The sequence below is a fragment of the Alligator mississippiensis genome, chromosome 2 (assembly GCF_030867095.1).
Source record: "Alligator mississippiensis isolate rAllMis1 chromosome 2, rAllMis1, whole genome shotgun sequence".
Classification (NCBI taxonomy): domain Eukaryota; kingdom Metazoa; phylum Chordata; order Crocodylia; family Alligatoridae; genus Alligator; species Alligator mississippiensis.
The window spans coordinates 210,747,289-210,769,668 of record NC_081825.1 but is presented as its reverse complement, the minus strand read 5'-3'; the positions used below and the strand labels follow the sequence as shown (position 1 = coordinate 210,769,668).

The 22,380-nt window shown below is 39.2% G+C and overlaps 1 protein-coding gene across 8 annotated transcripts in view; it reads left to right on the top strand.

Annotated features, from left to right (window-relative positions):
• Positions 1-22,380, top strand: part of LUZP2 (leucine zipper protein 2) — a 433,570-nt gene that overhangs the window by 198,857 nt on the left and 212,333 nt on the right. For 6 of the 8 annotated variants that reach the window (XM_019477006.2, XM_019477005.2, XM_059722726.1 and 3 more), the window contains exons 3-6: positions 5,142-5,259; positions 6,751-6,821; positions 10,411-10,492; positions 21,177-21,239. In XM_019477006.2, coding sequence (XP_019332551.2) covers positions 5,142-5,259; positions 6,751-6,821; positions 10,411-10,492; positions 21,177-21,239 — 334 coding nt within the window. The remainder of the gene's footprint in view (positions 1-5,141; positions 5,260-6,750; positions 6,822-10,410; positions 10,493-21,176; positions 21,240-22,380) is intronic. The other 2 variants (XM_059722724.1, XM_059722725.1) reach the window with 1 other exon arrangement.

Sequence of the window (22,380 nt, the reverse complement as noted above, 5' to 3'; positions counted from 1 at the left end):
CAGTGGCTGTAAGTAGAAGGAAATGTGCTGCTGACTGCTGCTCCACAAATTATAGTAGGCTGCATCCTTTGAAGCTGGTCAGGTTGATTATACACAATGTTCCTAGGTCACCCAGCTATTTAATAGCATTGCACACCTTGTTAAAAATTGCATGTAGTTGTGATAGCCACTTAAAGGAGAAAGTTTTTTTCCATAGAATGTAAATGCAGGGAAATTGACTTTTTTTTTTTTGCATTTACCTTTGAACACTAGTATTCAGCAAGTAAATTACTACCTAGGATATTTTCTGAAGTAATTTCAGGAAAAATCTGATCCCAGATTTGACCATTGGTGAACTGGGGATTTAAAACATTTGAGTGTGAATGTTGCAGTTTAAACCTATGATGTGTCTGACTCTGGCCCATATTTGTGATCAGCATTTGCCAACATGTTTTATCCTGGTAAAGATAACAGGATTATTTGTGTGAATAAGGCTTGTGTCTGACCTCTGTCTTCTCACCTTTTTATAGACAGAGTGTCTTGCACAGAGTGCTCACTTGATCTAAATCTTTTTTAACCCTGCTGTGGATGGTTCATACTGAAGCTCCCACCATCAACCTGAAACCAGAAGTATTTTAAATTAAACAAGGTTCACCCACAGCTTCAGAGGAAACTCAAATTAAATCAGAACTACAAAGGAATAAAATATCTTGCTAAAGTCTGTAATAGTGACTATGAAGATGGGTTTTTATCTGAGAGTTAAAACTTATTCATAGAAAATAACATTTGTACTAGAACTGGTTTGAAAATGTGCCATTTTTCCTTTGGCAAGAAACAGAACTTACACTGAAAAAAAAAAATCTATCCAGAACTGGTGCTAAGGCACCTCATAGACATTGTAGTTTAAGTACATTATGTTCCCATTCTCCTCAGTGGCCTAAGCTCCTTGGCTGATCTCTCCTAGTCTTGCCTTTTTCTGAGTGTAGACCCTATTAGAGTTGCCAACCCTCCAGGATTGCCCAGGAGTCTCTAAGAATTAGATAATAAATCTCCAGGAGATTGCTGAGAGTCACCCGGGGGATAAATGATAGGGTATTCATTAAAATAAATATTAAATGTGGAAACCAATTTATACAGGAATCCAGTGGGTTTTAAAAATGTATCAGTAGTGTGCATTTGCCTGTCTGATATAAAGTCTACACACTGTAACCCATAACTGATATACGCAAGCATGCGGGCACATTTACGTCATCTATCACAGGCATCTTGGCATTCCAGAAACCTCCTGGAACAGATTCAAACAGTGTTGGCACCCCTAGACCCTATATGAAATAGGATGTATATGTCAGCTGCAGAACCTTCCTCCTTAGAGAAGACTAAAAGTGTAGGTCCATCTGTGATGAATGCGAGTGGTACCTGGGGTGTATGTTGTTCATAGTGCAGCCAGCACAGATCCAGGATTTGGCAAAGGGGGCTTGGATGCACTACCCCATACTGCAGTGATGGCTGCACCTCCTCCCAGCCTCCTCTCTGCCCACAAACCAGTGCAGGCAGTCTGTACCCTGGGAGCCTATGGGGACTTTTTAAAGACCAAAAACCAGCTAAGAATTCCTTTACTTTCCCCTCAGAGTTTAGACATGTCCTTTTCCCTCCCCTCCTTCCCCTGCTCACTACTTCTGCTTCCCCTGGTGTGCCAGGGGAAGCTTCCAAACCTAGGTGTCAGGCAGCCCACCTGGAATGGGCAGGAGCAGCCCTGAAGTTTCCCCCTCCCCTGGGAGAGTGAGGAAAGCAGCAAGGCCAGGCAAGGAACAGGGGCGGGGAGACAGGGAGAAGGGATATGCCTCCGAGCACTGAGGGGAAGGGAGGGGTGATTCTCACCTGCTTTGGGGATTTTTAATAAGTCCCAGAGGCTCCAGTGGCACAGTCTAATCTGAAAGCAGGGTGCAGCCATGCCACTGTATTTCCCTCTGGATCTGCCTGGCAAGAGAAGCCTGTTCTTAGATGGCCCGGATATGCAAATGGAGAAACTGGTCTGAATAAGAATAAGAAGCTGGAAACCAGGTTGAATAACAAGAAGAAGCCTCCAGAGCTGGGCTCTGAAATAAAAGATATGGGAGAGCAGTCACTGAGAAACTGATGCTTTCCAGGTCTCAAAAGAATTTCTAACAGAAAGTTGGTTGGCTCTTTTCTCTTCCTGCAACTCCAGAGGGAAGCTGAGTGGCCTTAGCTTGTAGCGAGGCACCAAATAAAAGAGCCCAAATATACTTGTGGGCTAGCTTTTTGTTTTTGAACAAATGTCTGTAATATATTTCCTTTTTAAAATAAACATACTTGTTTTATGAAGTCTTTTTATCATCATATAACTAGTCACAGGGACCACAAGAGAGGTAATGCATGGGTTTGGTCAGACATGTAGTTACAAGGAGGTGGAAGAATCGAGGTGTTGTACCAGGTCCCTATCTAAGACTGAAAGACTTATGAAATTCCACTGCCCAGACAAGCAAGGACAGGCAACTTCCGGGGTCTTCACTCAGAATGGAAAGAGGGGCCATGGAGGTAGAAGCATCCATGTAATGATAACACATCCAAACCACAAATCTGAGGCACAAGAGCAGCATTTCCAGTTCACTATTTTAAAAATGTCATTTATTATTTTTTTTATTTGCTTCTTTTGGTTTTCATTCAGAATTTAATGTTTCAGGCAGTCAGGTTGTTTTTTTTTAAACAAACAGAATTTCCATGAAAATAAAAAATTTCCAAAAAACCAAGCAACCTTGGTTCTCCCATCCCTTTCTCTTCCCTCCCCAGAAAATCCAGCTATGTCTCAGTAGTTGTTTTTTTTTTTTAGTTGCATCTTATTTCTGTATTCTGTACATTGTCCTTAGCCTCTCAAGTTTTTCATATCATTTTGTTTTAGATTGATGGAATTTCTCAGGCCCCCTCCATTCTATAGATATCGTCTCAGCTTTGAATTTTGTCTGCGAATTAGTGCGTACAGATCCTCAGCTTTCTGTAAAGATTAGCTACAATGGACCTGTTCTGACCTGATGGTATACCATCAGGTATATCAGCTAGGGGAAGTTTACTTCTAGGTTAATGTTTACTTCAAATGCTGCCTGTACACTATACATATAATTTTTGTTTGTTTTGTTTCTGTCACTCATATCCTACTGATGGGATTGCTGGTTCCAGAGGGCATTCTCCTCTCCCAGACACCAGAGCAGATGCAGTAAAGATACATTTTCCTAACAATGTCTTTACAGCCTATTCTTAACCTCCCACTCTTTCCGTTGCTGTCACTGATACCATCTGGCATATAAATGGATGTTCTCCCACACTCAGTCCCTCTCTGTCTTTCCCTCTCTCTCTGCCACACTTTCAGGCAATTCCATTGCTGTAAGCATGGCTTTAAGCACCATCCTTTTTATTTCGATAAGGCTTTTCTTATTGTTTAAATAATATTTCAAGTGAATTGTGGTCCTTGCAAAAGGTGCTGGATTGGCAGCCTTCTAACTGAAGACCCAGTTTTAACCTCAGATTAAAAACAAGCAGGACAGTTGTCATGACAGTTTATACAATGCCCTCCAACTAATGCGCCTCGATTCTTACCTGACAAGGAATTACCATTTATACTGAGAAGGGTAGCTCAGTCTCCATAGACATTCAGTCCTTGACCTATCAAATGAGACTGTCAACTAGTGTCCTTGGTGCTGATTTTTGCACTGTATACCAACGACCTGAGATGACAAACTAATTTCATATAGGCCATCACACAAATAGTAGCAGCTCTCAAGGAATTTATGTTGTCTTTGTGCTACAGTTTTCTAGCGATGCCTGTCATTGCGGTATCTGAGCACACAAAAGGAAGTTACATGCTCTCAGTAACTACTGAGCTGGATCTGTTGCATTTTGAAAATAAGAATAACCATCCATACTCTCTTATGTGTTCAAGGTTTGTGTAAAGCAGACAGGTCTAATATTAGGGACAAAGTTGGAAGCAAAAGCAGCCAGTGATTTTTTTTTTTTTCCCCCAGGGAAAAAAGAGACCAGTTTATAGTCCATATGGATTGACTCCACTTTTATCCCTTTTTATACCCTTTTTGCAGAATTAAAAAAAAATTTTTTTCTTCTACTCTGCCCATATTGAGATTTTGGTTTTTCCTTGCTCTAGATCCAGAAACATTAGTGGAGTTTTATTCCTCCTTTGAAGATGCCTGAAATGCTGTTTGCTATTGATCTTATACATGGAAATGGAAGATAAAGGTGCTATTGCCACAAACCTGCTTGAAAGTTCAAGTTGGAGGCATTTGTATGAAAAGTAGATTTTGTCACCCGTAGGACAGAGGTGACCTATGCATATTTACAGGAAACAAGTTGTTATATTACGGAATAAAACTTCAGTTTTTTTTCACAGTTGCTAGAGATAATTACAGATATTATGATCGTTGTTAAAAAGATGGCAGATCAGATATTTTTAGACTGTTTCCAGAAACACATCTGTAAAATGTTGGTAAAGTAAGCTGAAGATAATATTTGTTTATATTTGGGTAAGCTTCAAAACCGTTTCAAAATACGTTTTGCCTTTTTTCCAGCTAAAATTATTTGTGAATGAATTCACAAATAGTCCCTTTTGGCTCTTTGGGCCACGTTTTTGTAAATGTTCCCCTCTGCCCTGACAGAAAAAATTTCCATCTTTATTTTATACAAAGGGGGTGAAATTGAAAATTCAAGTAATTTTGAACCACCTTTTCTGCAAACCGCACTGTCATGCAAAACCTCATATGCTGCATAGGTCAATGGTCCACACAAGCAAGGAGAAGGATATTGTAACATCCTGCAACTTGTGTAAGATGCAACATCTTTTGTTGCACAATGAAACTATCAATTGGTTCCTGGCGGTGCTATGATCTGAAGATTTGTACACACAGATATAGCATTTTACAATTTGTCATAAAACATATCAGTTCCTGATATGGAAAATGGAAGACATTTGCTAAGAATGATTACATAGAAAGGAGGAGAAGGTGGGGAAACCCAAAGTAAAACAAAGACTCTTTTTGTGAAGTGGAAATGGATCCTGCTACTGACTGAAATTGGATGAATTATGTTTCTGATACCAAATGACTTTTCAGAGTACCTCATTCCTGTACTTTCTGTGTTAGACAGGGCTACGAAGAACTGGAAAGACAACTGAAAGAAGTTTTTAAGGAAAGAAGCAACATCCTCCGTCAACTGTCAAAGACATCAAAAGAACTTGAGGGAATTAAAGTAAATCTCCAGGTTAGATTTCCATTCTTGTCTCCATTACATAGTATTACTCACTTGATTTCACTGGAATTTGAATATTTATGTTATAAATATCTTATTTATAACATATGAATAATTGGTAACTACTGACCCTTTGTTTTTTTGATGCTTTTACAGATTTTAAATATTATATAATTTTAGGAAAATATGGGTAGCATTACAGATAAGTAAAGTATTAACCATATGATGTCACAATATGTCTGTTTACTTTTGTATCACACTTGCTTGTAATTTGAAGAGGTTATGGAGAAATCATTAGGGAGCAGAACATACTGGGATAGGAGAGAAGAAAATAATTAATTGACTTACTAGAAATACCCTTTTATTCATGTAGGCAAACTGTTGCTCAGTGATGTAGTTGCGACCATGTTCCCGAATTGTGTCTTCATTTCAGAAACAACTTACATTATCTACGCTCAAGTTAATACCTCTGAGGTTGAGTGAGCAAGAGTGGACATACTGCATTACTGCAAAGTCATTTGTTTAAAAGGACAGAATAATTGTTTTAAGACTTGCTACATTATTCAGCTTTAACTTTTAGCTAGTCAAGTAAGCTAAAAACATGACCACACTTGAAGGAAAGGTTTTTGTGCATGGAAAGAACTTAACTTAAGGACAATACTTGAGTTAACTCTGCCATAAGGACAACTGCTCGGTATGGAAAAAGGATTTACAGTCTTGTCCGGGATTTATATACAACTGCTGTCACCTATTTCCAAAAGAGAGCAACAGTTCTGGCCTCATGAAAACAGAGATGATAAAACTATTCAGCTGATAACCAATCTGAATTATCTCAATTTTACCCCCTTTTGGAAAACTTCATTTGTCTTAAATAGCCTGTACTGGTTGTCCTGTATATTCATGTGCATTGCAAAATTTAGGAGACAATCCTGAGAATTAATTTCCCCTGAACAGCTCTTGGGGCAATATTGTTACTACTGAGGGAATGAGTGCTCCCTTTATCCATACTTGAATCATACTACCTTATCTGGGCAGTATTGTGATACTTTAAAACCATTCAGTCTATATACTTTTTCCTGCTACTCTTACTTCTTTTTTCTTCCCAGTTTACACAGGAAATATGCTTACCCTCTTTCTTAATAAGCTTGCTTTAAAATTGTCTATATTAAAATCAAAATAAATCAAAAGCAGTACTCAAAAAAATATCCTTTAATATATTCTAAGTTGCTTCAGCAGAGAGCAGGAACTATGCAAAGAAACGTACTACTTTTATGGGACATACTGAGCCAATGGCCAATATTATTAGGACATTCTTCAATCTCCACATGTGCATTTGGAACAGCTGTATGTGGTTAGAACTGAGTTACAGCAGTACTTTTCCTTAAAACATGATAAAATGTGTTTATTCAATGGGAGTTGTTTATAGAAGAGGTCACCGTTAATCATTTCACAGTTGAGTAGCATTAAGGATCTTTGGTAATACTTTCTCCCCTTTGTTGTCAGTCTTTGAAAAATGATGAGGCATCTGCCAAAAGTGATGTGCATAAACTTCTGGAACTGGGCCAAAAACAAAGGTAAGACTCTACCTCCTCCCTTCTTTCTTTAAGTTTATAAACTGAAAACTATGAGACCATAACATTTAATCTTGCCTTTATTTAAACTTGTAAGCATCTCAGAGCAGTTATTTTCAGTCACTCTCGACCATGGCGAATAAAAAAGCAAGGGGGAATGCCATTGCAAGATAGCTTCTGCTCTTGGCACTGGATTTATGACCCAGATACGTTGTTCCAGGAAGACCCAGACCCTTAAACTGACCACAACCTCTCCATTTGATAATAGGCAAATTTTATTGATACACAGTGATAGCAGGTAAGAATAATGTAAAGAATTCTATATCTGCCAGGCCCAGGGTTCACAGAAACAAGGTTTGTCTGACCAGTATGCAAGCTTCACTCTGAGGTTCTCTCTTGAATGTCAGATGTCAGCAGCCTAGAAGTCAAAAGCTGAGCCCCATCCCTCACCCCCTGGTGGAGTGGGTAAGATGGGCTGGTGGTATGCCATAGTGGCTTTGGGTTCTCCTCTCAGGGACTCTTTTCTGCTCTGAAATCCCTCTTTTTTTGTATTCTTTTTCCCCCTTTGATGACTCTTCATCCCTGGGCATCATTGATTGTTCTCCCTGTGGTTGTCACACTGTCCACGTTCTCTCCTGTCAACATATTCCTTTGTTTCACAAAACCATCACATGCACACCTCCTAATTTGGATTTTTACCAATCTTCTCCTAATTTGGTCTCATTACCAAAAGCCAGAAATCTCAAGGACCCTGCAGTTGGGTACTGTGACCTGGCCAACATGTCAGAGTCCCTTATCTCTGTTTGGATACATTTTTCATGTTATGGAACAGCGACGTACATGTCTTCAGTTTCCCAGCCTCTGTGTCTGCTTGCTACTTGCCTGTGTAGACACAGTGGGCTTTGAAGAAACTTTGTCACAAACAGGCTTTTAGAAATCAATGAACCCTTACCATTGCCCTGGATCATTGTCCTAATGCATATCTACTTTACCTACAAAACAAGTCCCAAAATAAAACCACTGAATACCATTTTCTAGCCATCATCTGCCACATATGAAATTGTGGTTGCCACTGAATGCACTTCACTTTTTAGTAGTCCCTTAATCATTTTAACAAGAGGCAATATTTAAACTACATGTACACCACATAGGATAGGTTTAGGTTTTTCAGCATAGTTCAGACCTGGGATCATTTTTGCTCAAGTCAACAAAACTATGGAACTACATCTTCAAAAGTGATTTGTGTGAATAATATACATCAGTTTGTTTTTTATATCCTTCCTGAAGTTCACCCAAAGGTCCTAATTTCAGAGGATGGACGTAATCAGTGTTTTGAGAAACCCAGGTCTTTAAACATCCAAAAAAATTAAGCCTCCAAGATAACTAGGCACTTTGAAAAATTTGGCCTTCAGATATGTGGCTTGCATTCAGATAGAAGCTGAGAAGTTAATTATGGAAATTCTTACCAGACAACTTGGGAGGAGATAGAGAAAACACATCATTGATGGGAGCTTAGCATTTATTCTTCACATTCTCTTGTGTAAGACACCCCTAAAATGCATCACAATACATCTAAACTGAATAATGTTTATGTTTTCAATGAAACTGAGTATTTTGTATATAGGAATGTACTGCTGCATCACAGTTCCCAGAGAGACAGTTTGATGTCTACAGTGTACTAGTAAATAGCTTCATTTTTTTCTTCTTCTCTCTGTCCCTCTCAAATTTCAGTCTTTTATAATACACTTAAAAAAAAAAAAAGCCATAGAAACAGCACTTGTGAGTACTCAAGTGATTGCTAATTACTCACTGGGGACTGGACTAAATGACTTCTTAAAGTCCCTTCCAGCACTACATTTCTGTTATTTTTTTCCTACTACATAATGGACTTTGGTTCTACAACAGTTACAGAAGACCAGTTTTGATGTTCATATTTACAACATAGTAACAAAGGAAATAATCATATAATTAATTCAATGGGTGTTGTGTACCTGCACTTTTATGCATCTTTCCCAGTAATTATAGGTCAAAGACTGAAAGGAAACACTTCCTAGTAGATAAGCAATATATCAAAATAGCAACCTGTCTTAACCTCATTGTAGATCATACTTTTATCCTTCTCTCAGCTCACCCGGTGGAGGACCATATGATTCACGTACTAAGAGTCTGAGCCTGTACCTAAAGTGCAGTTGTCCTCATGTTTAATACAAAACCATTTAGATGAACACGTTAAGACCTTCTGGACTGGATCCCTTTATTAAACCCACAAATTGTTTGCGCTGTAGTAATGTGAGCTACATTTGGCTGATGGGCTGCACTTTGTCTTCCCATGCTGTGATGCATGATGCAGTAAAATGAAGAATGCCAGGTGGTGTAAATTACTATAGCTCCATGGACCTCAGTGAAACTGCTGATTTACATCAGTTGAGGATCTGAATCTACTGTTTAATGATTAGAAATATAACTGGAATCTCTTACCATCTGTTCAGTTACATTTTTATGCTGTGCTAGATCTTGGAGGCTTCTGTGACTGTTTAAGTTCTATTATTTCAAGGAACTGTCAACACTTTAAAGTGACTTTGATTTAAGCTGTAACAACATTGGGAGTCCTAGTGCTGATGGCCCTCTGCCTTTGCCAGCTGTTTCCAGCACTGTTTCAATTAAATCTTCAGTATACCAGGACTTTCAGTGAACAATGATGCAGATAAAAAGATGAGCCAGCAAGTGATATACTTCTGGCCTTTTGTACGAGATGCATTCTATACCAATCAAGTAGGCAATAGGCTAAATTCTCCTCTGCACCTGAGCTCTGCTTAAGGCCAGCAGGGGTTTTCTGGGGACTGGTTGCAGCAGCATTTTCCTGAAGTTTTGTTTATAGCAGAGGCAGACCTGACAAGGCTGTTGGGCTGATCCAAAATATGTCACCATGAAGATGTTCTATGTACAGTTTCTCTAGTGTGTGCCCTATTCTGGGAGCTGAGGGGATGGCCGCATGTTGTTTAGATTTGACAGTTCTCTAGCAGGAAAATTGTCTGCATTAGTGTCCAGTTTGTTAGAATGAATAATACAATATGAAAAAGAAACCATCACAATCAATATTATTTATATTGTTGTGTCTTCAAAACAAGTATATGCCAAGACCTTTTATGGAGTTATATATATTTTGCTTCCAGCAAAAGAGAAAACTACTGGGTTAGTTGTATCTGCTGAGATTTTGTAAAGGAAAATATAGACTAGCTCTCCATGACAGTAGTATATTTTCAATTAATTGTGCCTTTAGTGGTTTACTTTCTTTACTATTATTATACCAATTCTTTTTTACTAGACATTTTACATTGGCAGGTGTTTTACACAGCAAGATACACAGTAGATACAAAAGGTAGCCAATTTCGATTAGCGATAATTTTCTTCTTGCATTAGCACTAGAGTTCACTGGGTCGTTAAGTCTTTATTGACAAAAAAATAGACACAGCACACCTGTCTGTTACTCCGTATAATTAAACGTGCCGCCTTTTGAAACTTAAGTAAACAAAAAATATTTCCTAATGGACAGTAGTGATGGAGTTTGTGTTGTGTCTTTTCACCAAACTAGGGAAGAAATGAAATCTCTCCAGGAGGCCTTTCAAAAGCAGCTTAATGAGGCAGCTGAGAAAGCAGAAAAGCAGCAGGCAACTGTGAGTGGGTTTTTTTGGTCTTTCCTTCATTATTTTTGTTTGCTTCTTCTGTCTTTTCTCTCCTCCTCTCTTGTGAATTTTTCATTATTGCAAATAACAACTTTGAATGAAAATCCTTTTATTATTTGAGTGGAGATTAATACTTTTTTTAGGTGGAGAAAAAAGGACTTAGTCCCAAATTCTCAAAGGGAATTTAGGTGCCCAACTACCTTTAACGATTTTGGCTTTAGTCTTTCCTCCAAGAAGAGGCATTCAAGGACCTTTTCCTACCTTTTATACTTATGTACTGACATAAGTTAATTAACTTTGTTGCAATCATACCTGATTTGCAACAGTTTCATTAGGAACAGAATCAGAATCCAACCTTTATCCCATTGAAATCCATGGACTATTGACTTCAAAAGGCATTGGAATGCAGTTTGATAATTTATTAAGTTGTGTGGAAGTAAATCATTACAGTATGTAATCGTTTTTGGCTAAATTCAGTACTCATTTAAAGAGGGGCAACTTGTTTGACCTTAGGTTGTTACAGTTACCCCGTTGAGACTAAATGGCCTAGACTACTACTATTTCACAGAAAATTAGAATCTCCTTGTTTCTTTGCTTTCGTGCTAGGCTGTAAATAGGAATTATCACCTATAGATGGCAGTACCTTAATATCCAGAACATAGCTAACTGATCTGCCTTCAATTGTTCACCAGGTAACAAGATATATTACTGCAATTTTGAAGCTGTCTTTCAAGATTTCCCATTAATTTCTATTTTCATCCTTCTTTTCTTTTTTTTCCTCCTTTTTACTCTGCTTAATTGTTTTATTTTTAGGCTTCCAAGACAATAATGGGGTCAACTCAAGAACAGCATAAAAAAAAAAAGTTAAATGATTTTGTAAACCATTGCCAAGATGTGGTTTGAATGAAAGGTCATATTACTCTTATTTATACCTGCACCGGGTTTGAATATCCTTGGTGAATAAAATGTGGGTTTATTAACTGGTAATACTCCCACTGAAGAAAATGGGAACATTTCCTTTGGCTTTACTGAGAGTGGGGGACACAGGACAGCCCTGGGTCCCTACCAGTTTGGGATCCAAGGCTATCCCTTGCCTGCCCTTGTGGACTGAGACATTGTCCGGGGAGGAGGAAAGAGGGGGAAAGCCTGTGTCCCAGGCTCTGGTGCTGCCCATACTCCATTCTGAAGCCCAGGTGAGCCTCAGGATCAATTCAGGGGAAGCCCGGGGCCTGGGATATATGTCACACATTCAATTTAAGGCACAATATACACAGACACCTTAGAGAGGCCCTCATTTAATGTGGAACGTCTTTGTGGCTGGTTTGCCAATTTATCATGCCATAAAGTGGCTGAACCTGAGGCATGTTACAAGTTATGACATGGTTAACATGGTGTAGGCAGCTATGGGCAGAGTCTGGGCAGATCACAGCAGGATATGTTTGGTCAAGCTAGTTGAGCTGACCAGTTTTACTTTTGATGTGGGCTTTGGCCAAGGACCCACTGTTCAGCGACCTTGCCTCTGCTGCAGTCAGACTAGTGGATAACACCTGGAGGCTACCCCAAGCTTGTTAGCAATGCAAAACAAAACAAAAGGAAGATAAACAAATAAGTTAGCACTTAGCTGTCTTCCAGTGGTTCTTCCAGCTTCACCACCTGGCTGTCTCTTGTCTTTCAGAGGCTACGCAGAGCCTGCGGCTTGTGTAACAATGCAAATGATCAAGCAAGCAAGCAAACAAACAAACAGAGAAGAGGCCTGCTCTAAGCTCTCCTCGTGCCTGCTTAACCCCTGACTGCTCCAGGCAGCCTTCTCCCTCACTAGGTGCAGTCTCTTGAGGCTGTTTTCAGTGTCTTTTATCTTTCCCACTCTGGGCTCACACGGCTAAACCTCTCTCACTCCCCATACCTGTGTCAGCTCCCTTGCTGCAGGACTCACTATGTCCCAGGACCTATTTCCCATAGTTCCCCAGGCTCCAGTGAGTTCTCCCCAGTCTGGGGTGGGTGTGCAGAGGTGCTTCTGGAGTGTGGGGCTGTTCATATTCCCCTGAGCCCCTAGTAACAGGGCATGGTCCTGTTACACATGTTTAACAGTGTAACATCTCTCAGAGCCCTATAAAAGCAAAGGACAACTGACCCCAGAGTTATCACATTCTATCTGCCAAATACCAGTGGCAAGACCCCTATTCTGTCACCGTTAAATTAGGTAAAAGTGCCAAAACAGTACAAAGGGATCCTAAAACCCTTAAGGAGTCAACTTAAGGAGGGCAGCCATAAAGATCCTTTCTAAGGAGCCTTAGTAAATTCAGGACCCAAGGTGTGTGCTTGGGAATAGGATGGGTGCATCAGAATCAGCAGTAGAAATATAGCACTACAGCAATATGTTTAGAGCAAGCTATAGATGCTGGCCCTGCTTATATAGTTATCTAAGTGTTAGAGAAGCCTGCATTTGGGAGGATGTAAGGCAGGCTTAAAGTTTCCATTATTTTTTTGTGCCTATTCACAGGTTGGTATATTTGAATTGAGTACTACCAAAGGTTGTCACGTGTCCCTCACTTTTCCTGGTTCTTTGCTGCTCCACAGTATAGTCTCTCCTTCTAACTTTACAACTCCATCTCTCTTGCATCTTTTTAGTGCATCAGTATCTCAAGACATTGATGGTAGCATATCTCTTTCTCAATACCTGGTATGAGCAGGAGCAAAGACCTCATAGGCAAAGTTACTTCAAGTTCTAGACTTCAGCTTCATGTGTAGAGAATAGTAAACAGTTACAAACTATTAACATTTATGAAGGATTTTTTTTTTAGCTTACTCTAATTGTGCAAATTGCATGTTCAGGTTTGAACTGTTCTATGATTTGGCATTGTTTTCCCACAGAAGATTTGCATACAGACTCTTTCCGCATATAAGGATAAGAATAGGGACCACACTTAATATGTTAAGGGTATTACACGGCAAGGACAAGTGCAGAGTGCTGCACCTAGGGTGCAAAAATATCCAGCACACTTACTGGCTGGGAAGTGACCCTCTCAGCAGCACAGAAGCAGAAAGAGATCTCGGAGTCATAGTGGACTTCAAAATGAACGTGAGTTATCAGTGTGACGAAATCATCAGCAAAGCTAAACACACATTATCATGCATCAGAAGATGCATGACAAATAGAACCAAGGAAGTAATACTTCCCCTCTATGTGGCATTGGTCAGACTGCAGTTGGAGTACTGTGTCCATTTTTGGGCGCCATACTTCAAGAAGGATGTTGATAGACTTGAGAGGGTCCAGAGGAGGGCCACTTATATGGTTAGGGGCTTACAGGACAAGGCCTATGAGGAGAGACTGAGGGACCTGGACGTCTTCAGCTTCCGCAAGAGAAGGCTGAGAGGTGATCTTGTGGCCACCTACAAATTCATTAGGGGGGTGCAGCAAGATGCTCTGCTCACCAGGGCACCTTTTGGGGTAACAAGGAACAATGGTTGCAAACTGACAGACAGCATATTTAAGCTAGATATCAGGAAAAGCTTCTTCATGGTAAGGGTGGCCAAAATCTAGAATGTGCTTCCAAGGGAGATGGTTCTCTTCTACCTTGGGGGTCTTTTAGAGAAGGTATCTGGCTGAGGTCATCTGACCCCAGCACTCTTTCCTGCCTAGGCAGGGGGTTGGACTCAATGATCTGTTGAGGTCCTTTCTGGCCCTAGCATCTATGAATCTGTATTTATTAAATAGCTTATAAAGCTTGAGAAATCCAACCAACATTGTTATAAGCACACCAGTATAAATGTTCTAGGTGGTTATAAGCTATATTGTAAGCTTATTGAATTAGGTAACAAAATGTAATATTTGACTAGTATTTATTAATACATCTACTGATTATTTAATTACCCCTTAGGAGCCATTGATAAATATATATTTAATGTAAAATTAAGCAAATAGGAGTGAAGCATAAAATTCAGAACTTCAACTAAGTACTGCCATGTTTGTATATGGCAAATTTATAATTTATTTTGATGTGGGCATGTGTTCACAAGAACAGGACTCAAACTACCTACTCACTTCACATAAGCCAATAAAGAGACATTTTGACAATAATACCCAAGTGATGATTAGTGAAGTTGAAGTGAAAGATTATGTACCCTGGTGATCAAATGGCAGGTTCTTGGAGCTTACTTGGAGGAAAACTATTTCCGTTGAGCTGTCTTCATGACAAGTGTTTTGAATCCTAACTAAACAGACATTACTTTTGCTGAACTACCTTAATAATTAAGATTAATGCCAGTATGTCCAGTTAGTTTGAGTCTAAGGGTGAGATTACACATCACAGTTAGCAAGTGCTAACCCTTAAGTATCTTAGTCTGTGTTAAGGTTAACCAGTGCTAATGATCAGTTACACATTCAGGGTTAATACTCCCTCTAATGTTGAGGTCTACCACCACAGGGCTAGTGAGCAGGCATGTGCCTGGAGTCTGCTAGTTTGCTCCGTGATTGCCCTACTTCCTGGCTTTCTGCTATATGCTGGGAAGGAGAAGGCAAGGGACCCCCCTGCATTACTTGGATCTCCCCTACTGCCCCACAGGTTACCTCCTCTTGGGCCCTGAATCCCCATCTTGACTGCCAGCTCAGACCCTCCATCCCCATTGACGCTTTGCTACCTCAATAAGTCTGAGAGCAGTGGCAGCAGAGGTGTGGTGTGTGGGAAGGGGTTCCTCCTCCCTGCCCACTCCCAGTTTCTCTGCAGCCTATGACATCCCTGCACATCTGGATCCAGCTCTGACTGGGCCCTGCAGCTGCCTGTCAGCTCCTTGTTCCTCTACCCCCCCCATCCCCCCACACACACACCCTTCCTACCCATCCTTCAGTTGCAGGACTTCATGGGGGCTGGATCTAGGCATACAGGGTCAGCATGGTCTGGGGATTTAGTTCTCTCCTTGAAATTCATCTTACTAGACATCAAGTGTTCAACATGAACATTCAGAATTGTAAACAGTTAACACAGTGGTATTTGAGAATGCTACAGGCTTTATCTCTGTTTAGATGAGGCAAGTGATGACTAAATGGTAGCAGTTGGCAAATTATGTGTATTAATTGCATCTGCTGAATAAGCATTAGTTTTGCACTAATGTGTGTGTGAAATTTAATTATGTCTATATGTCTATAAGTGCTACTTTGTCAGGGAACAGTTATAAATTGCATTTATAAAGCTTGTCAGACTCTTGTTGGAAGGAGTATAGATAATCCCTTTTGCAAGGTTGTTCTATCTCTTTTCAGCAATACCATGTCCCTAAATCTCTTATTGCTCATTTTGGGTTTGGTCATTTGCATTGTTATATAGGGATAACTCTCACAGGAGTTCATATGTCTGAACTGGATCTTTGATGTGGCTTTGGCTTAATTGCCTTATCAGAAGCTGAGACAGAGCTGGTGGAAAGATTCAACCACACAATCCATGTGTTCACAGTAGCCCAGGCTATATTAAAACCCAGTGCCCCAACTCTGTACTAGCTAGAGTTTGTGTATCATCTTCACGTTCAGGTTTAGATATGCTAAATTAAAATAAACTAACCTGGAGGAGACTTTGACTATATTCTCATGTGAAAACAGATAGAATTCCTAGCAGCTGGAAGTGAAGAAAGGCATTTTTGGAAACCGATGCTTCCTGCTCTTCCAGGTTTAGTGAGAGTCAAGCAACACCTGAAAGTTTAGTACCATTTTGACAAATACAGGGTTCTGTCATCGGTGGAAGGTGAAGACTGCCTTGGCTAGTTCCTTTCTGACCATCATCATTTCTGGCTTTTTGGATTTACCTTGAGTCAAGTCCTCTTTGTTTAAGAGCTAATTCCTCATAGGTATTCTAGTATCTTAGCAGTGGCACTGGCTGCATTATTTGAGAATTTCTATATGTAGTTGAGTTGGTATATCATTGGCAGGTAAGACTATAACATCTCCTTATTTTCCCAAGTGATTTCATCTATTGAAGAGATTCAGATATAGTTGGAGAATCAGAGGAGCTTAAAAGCTGAAGAAGAGGTTTTAGTTGATTGGGTTTACCAGGTCCTGCCTGCACATGGTTTGGCTTTGTCCCTGATTAGCTGCACACAGTATTTACTAAAGTTAAAGAAATAACAGAGTAAGTAGATCTAGAAAGCTTTTAAATAATTGACAACTGGCTGTTAAAATCAGCTGACAGAGTTGAAGTGTATGTGTCCAAAATGTGATAAAACAGTTATATTTTTCATACTTTTGTTATGCATTGAATTACTGTACAAGCCACTCTTACTATTTTGTAAGAAAACCAGTCGCTAGTTGTTACACAGACGCCCATATTTCACTACTTTGACTTGTCACCTTCCAGGTCTGATCTGCAAAAGCCTTGAAATACCCTTCTAATTATATTTTTGACAACCCAACATAGCCTAGTTACCTCCCAAGAAGGGACAGAAAACTAGGCATCTGGTGAGAAGTTAGACCTCATTAAACTAAGGAGAAAGGGGAGGGAGGCCAGGTAGATGCTGAGGCCTTGTTGAGTCAAGGTTTTCCTGACACCAGAGCAAGACAGTTTCAGGGGCACAGGGCCTCCAGTCTCTCCAACAATTTGAAAACAATTTGAAGCAGTTAGCTGTCACTCTCAATCAAATGCTGGATTTGAAGGTCCAAGACGCCCCTTTCAGTTCTGTCTTTCTAAGATTTCACCCAAAATTCTTGAACTATACTAGAAGTATTTCACTTTTGCTTCATTTAAACAATCAGTGTCTTGCTTGGAGTAGAAGCATAACAAAACCCTTAATGGAAAACCCTGGATACCAAAATAAAATACTTTGTGTAATGAAAGGATCTATTTTTTGAGGGTGTGGTCATACATCCTGCTGAAAATGCTTTCAGCTCCATTCGCTTTAATGGCAGTTAAGGGAGAGTTGGGGGTGCAGGAGGAGGGGCGGCAGGGAATGTTTGCTAGCAGTTTGTAGAGTTGAGCCCCCAAATGTAGCATATATTTTATGGGTTTTGCAGCATACTGTCCAGGTCTTTCTAAGCTTTAAGGTGGTTGTTCCTCCTGTTTCGCTTTAGAGGCCAAATACTGCTCCTGTTTTTTCCAAGCCAATGGGAAAGGAGAGATTTTTTTTAATTTTTTTTCCTTTTAATACTTCGAAAGAATTTTCTTCTGTAAAAAATCATGCCTTGGGTAACCCCCCCCTCCCCCCAACCCCAACCCCTCCCTCCCCAAAAAAAACAAACTAAACCCCTGCTTGCCTTATTTTCAGTCCCAGGTAAATTAAATCTTGAATTGGATTATAACTAATATGCTGCTGTTCCATGGTTCTGTGGACAGTGGCAGGGTGGTCATGTGCTGCCATAGCAATTAACTTCTATGGCAGACTGTATTTCAGTACAGTGTTACTTGTTCATGGCTTAACCTGTCCTAAGCGAGACATAACAAGTATGAAGGTGAGTAAATAAGCATACCAGGACAAGCTATCACTCTGCAATAATTATTATATATGGGTGGGATTTTTTTCTATCCCTTACCTCTGGTAAATAACTAAATATTGTCTGACTCTTAGATCATCGCCATCTGCTAAGGCATTTTGTATTTCAATGGAGAGAAATCTAATTTGAAAATTTCAAGGTCAGAAACTGCTGAGACTGAAAGCCAGTGGATGGAAGCTGTTGTCTTTAATAAATGTAATAAGCTCTGAAATACAGAATGCTCCAAATATTTTGAGTGCTTGTCTCCTGGAGACACAGAAGCACCGTCCTTGTTTAACATTGAAAAGCTCAGTCTTGGAGTTTGAATATATTTTCATTATGCTTGTTTTCATTACTGTTAGTTATTAATTAAAGACAGCCAATATTTGATGACTATTGAAAGTCAAACTATGAGAAGAGTGAACAAGCATCCCAGGTGTCCAGAGATGCAGAAAACTCTTGAGTGATTGCTCCAACTTTCATTTAAATAAAAAGAGCTTGACTGTCCATTTTTGTGTATAAAGTAAAAGGTGTATTAGGATGTAGAAGACTAAAATCAGGGTTTTTACACCCACTTTAGAAATGATTCATGCACCATTATTACATGCCCCAAAGCAGTCTTATTCAACTCAGAGTTTTTGAACCACATCATAGTCTTCCATTTTGCTTTCTCCTTGGCTTGGAGTAAAAGTCCTATAGGCTATCTTGACACTGAGGCAGCTGCCTTAGGGCACAATAATAGACTGAGTATACAGACAGATATACTGAAAGGACAGATGGGTTATCTCTATATTACCTTTGGTGTCCAGTGGTATAAATCAATTGTCTGTGGGTCTCCATAGTTATGTTTTATGACTAAACGGCTCTTCAGCTGTTAGAGATTAAGTAGTACAGTCCTAGAATTCCAATTACAATATGAATGCAAATAATATATTTCAATTAATTTGAAAGGAAAATCTGAAAGGAAAATATTCAATTCAAATATTCAATTAATTTGAAACAAAAATATTTTTTAGTAGGCGCTCTTCATTTTTCTGGAAAAAGTTAAATATGCTTATTTTAGTGAGCTCCTTGGACATCTGATGATGCCTGTATCAGTGGCAGGGCAGGGGGTGGGGGTGTATGTATGTGTGAAATGACCCCCTATAAAGAGGTACAAAGGTATCTGTGATGTAAATTTCAACTGACAGAGAAAGCCAGAAATAGAGATAACATAGGAGAGCATTTTCATTACCAAGTCTCATTATTTTAGACATTTCAACACTAGAAATGACTGGGGGGGGGGGGGGGGGGGGAACCCAACCCAAACCAAACCAAACCAAAGCCCAAGGATTTCTTTTGAGGATAATGACTAAAAAATAGAGCTGATGTCAATGGAAATCATCTTTTTTGTCACTCTTAACTATCCTTTGAACAGATAACACGCTGCATCTAAACAGCCACTTTTATCCTCTTACACATACAGAGCCAGGGTGACTTTCTGAAGTAATTTAGTGGTGCCCAAAAATATCTGGCTGAATGTCTTGTAGATTAAAATTCTCTGTTTGAATACTCTAATTATCAGTGAGTTGCTGAAAGTCTTCAACTCCTATTAAAATCAATGAGTATAAAGGTAGTCAGCATTTTCCACTATCAAGCCCTTCAGGCACAGAATTGTACAGCAGTGGTTCCTTATGTGACTGCCAATCAACCCTGATCGGACATGCCTCTCCCCTTTTACCCATTAAGTAATAAGATCGTTAATTGGCTTCTCTGCTGGCCTTGTTAACAATGCCAAGTCTGGTGATGGTTTTTAAATTACTGACATCTGTCTACTTGGAAGTGGACACAACCCAGTGAGTGTAACTGTCATATAGTAAGGACTTTCTGTCATTTTCTGATCTGAATAACATTCAGGCCCTTGATTAAGGTGTGGAAGACTCTCTATGCTATTAGCTGGTGCTTAAGGCAGCCAGTTTTGCCACAATTAATTTATAAGTACTGTTTTCTGAATAATTAAAATTAAATTAAAAGTGAAATTAAAAGTGTTCTCTGAAGGCAGCTGTTTTAGAGAGCAAAGAGAGATGTTCTATTTTCAAATACGTGAATAACTATCGTGCTTGTAAAAAAGGATTTATTCATGTATAATTGTTCTAAATCGGTGACTCTGAACTGGGGTGCCAGGAGATCCTTTTTAGAGTTGCTGCTCAATGTAAATACTCTTAGGTTTGTGAACATTTATACATGATTCACAAGCTAAGGCCAGAGATTTCAAATAGGAATCTATAGGGTTAAAAACACTCTAACCTGTTGTGGTCTTTTTTTAGTTCTTTGTAACAGAAGAATTACTTTTTGATTATTCTGTAGTCAAAAAATGTGAAAGATTAAAACTGGCATTTTTCTGAGAGGTGCTTTGAGCCTAATGTGTCTTTGAGTTAGTTTGAGTTTAAAAAGGTAACACTATTCTAAATGCATGCCTCTGTTAGCTCTCTGTCCCTGAAAGGAATCGCATACAATCCAACTCCTTTAAAACCATTACAAATTGACTTTTATAAAGCAATTAAACTTTTTTTTTAAATGCATGCATCCTAGAAACTCAGACTCAAACACCTAGTTATGCAAGATGAACTTGAAATTCTCATCAACTATGGACTAACTTCAGATACTTTCATTTATACTACACTTTGTTGCATGAAGTGTCCTAGTGACATCAGAACCTTGGCTTCAGTGTTGTCAGATTCATAGTAGGTTACTAGAATGTGGCTGCGACAGATGTATTAATATGCAGGAGATGGCATACAGGAGAGTTTTGAACAGGTGCAAGATTATAAAATCAGGTAACTTATTGTTCCAAAACTCTATTTCTCTGAAGATCACCCTCAACTTCACTGTAAAAAACAAAAGCCCTGTATGCACTACTAGAAATACAAAACTAGAACTCTAAAGTGTTTCATATATAATAAGCTTCTTTTTTTAACCTGGCTTTTTAGAAAATTATCTAGCTACTTGTAGATTGTAGATGCACTTTATTACAGATTATTCAACAGATACAAAACTGTGATCTGTGAACAGCCTATAGTTTCATGGCTATATCTTTCTTCTAAGAAAAAGTATGACTAGTGGCTTTTTCACATTGCCTAAGAAAATGTTGAAGGAGAAAATAAAACTAACAATGGCAATTAAATGATGTTGCATTTGTACCATACTTTAAAAATTCACATTGGGCTGTATTTTTTTTCTAATTTCCAGATAAATTTTCTGAAGACAGAAATGGAGAGGAAGAGCAAAATGATCAGAGACCTCCAGAATGAGGTAGAGGTGTATTTGATTCTCAGCAAAATATTTTAAATTGGATTTTAAAGCAGACTTCAGTTTGTTCCATGAGATAAAATTGTGAAACCAATAAAGAGCAAATCCTCAGTGTATTTATAATAAAATTATAGGTTCTCAGGTTTATTTTACTGTTCTGGAATTAGGAACTTTCAGGATTTTCAAAATTTGTAAGGTACAACATCATTCAGTTTCAGAGACAACTTTTCATCCTAGTGGTATTATTTCAGAGTACACAACAGTGAAAAAACAAATGTAAACTAATATTGAAACACAAAAGCTGTCATCAAAATGAAATTAGAACATTTTAAAATATTTGAAGCTCAAATTTTATTGTAGCTTTTTAGCCTATATCTTATTCAGATAAGTACAGGTTGTGATGGAAAACAGTGTGGCTTGTCTACATTTTATACCAGCAAGCAGAGCTTACCTGCAAGCCTCCATCATTTGAGGCTCAATTCATAAAGAACCCCAAAAGCTTGGGCCAGATATTGTGGACAAGCTAAGGTTTTCACCAGGGTTGATGGTTCAATGTTGTGTATCATTCATTAGCAGGGATCCTGGTTTTCTTGTTTAAAAATCACAAATTCTCTAATTAAAACCTCAAAATACATGATTAAAATGAAAAGCCACTATATATATATATCTATAGATATAGATATAGGTATCAGTTGAATACTATGTTTTATTGATATATTACAGTTTTAAAGCAATTTGGAAACCTACCAGTACCTCAATCACTGTACTAAAATAAATTCTAAATACCTGTATATTTTGGCATTTGATTTTGGGTTTTTCATCATGAAAAACCAGAGCTCCTGCTGCCTAACGCACATGGGTCCAGCTGTGGTTGAAATGCTTTATGGTGCTGAGAAGTCCTGATATTGTTTTGCCCCTTACTCTCAAGCCACAAACCCCCCAGCCCTGCCAGTGCCCCTCACTCCCTGCCTGCCCCACCACTCCCTCCCTCCTGGCAGCAGCTCCCCCCATGCACCAGGATGCAGTGGGGTAGAGGTGTGGGGTTTATGGGAGATGGGGGTATGGGAGTATGTGGGATTTGTGCAGGGGTCTGTGTATGGGGTTTGTGGTATACAACCCCCACCTCCGGTGGCTAAGTAACAGC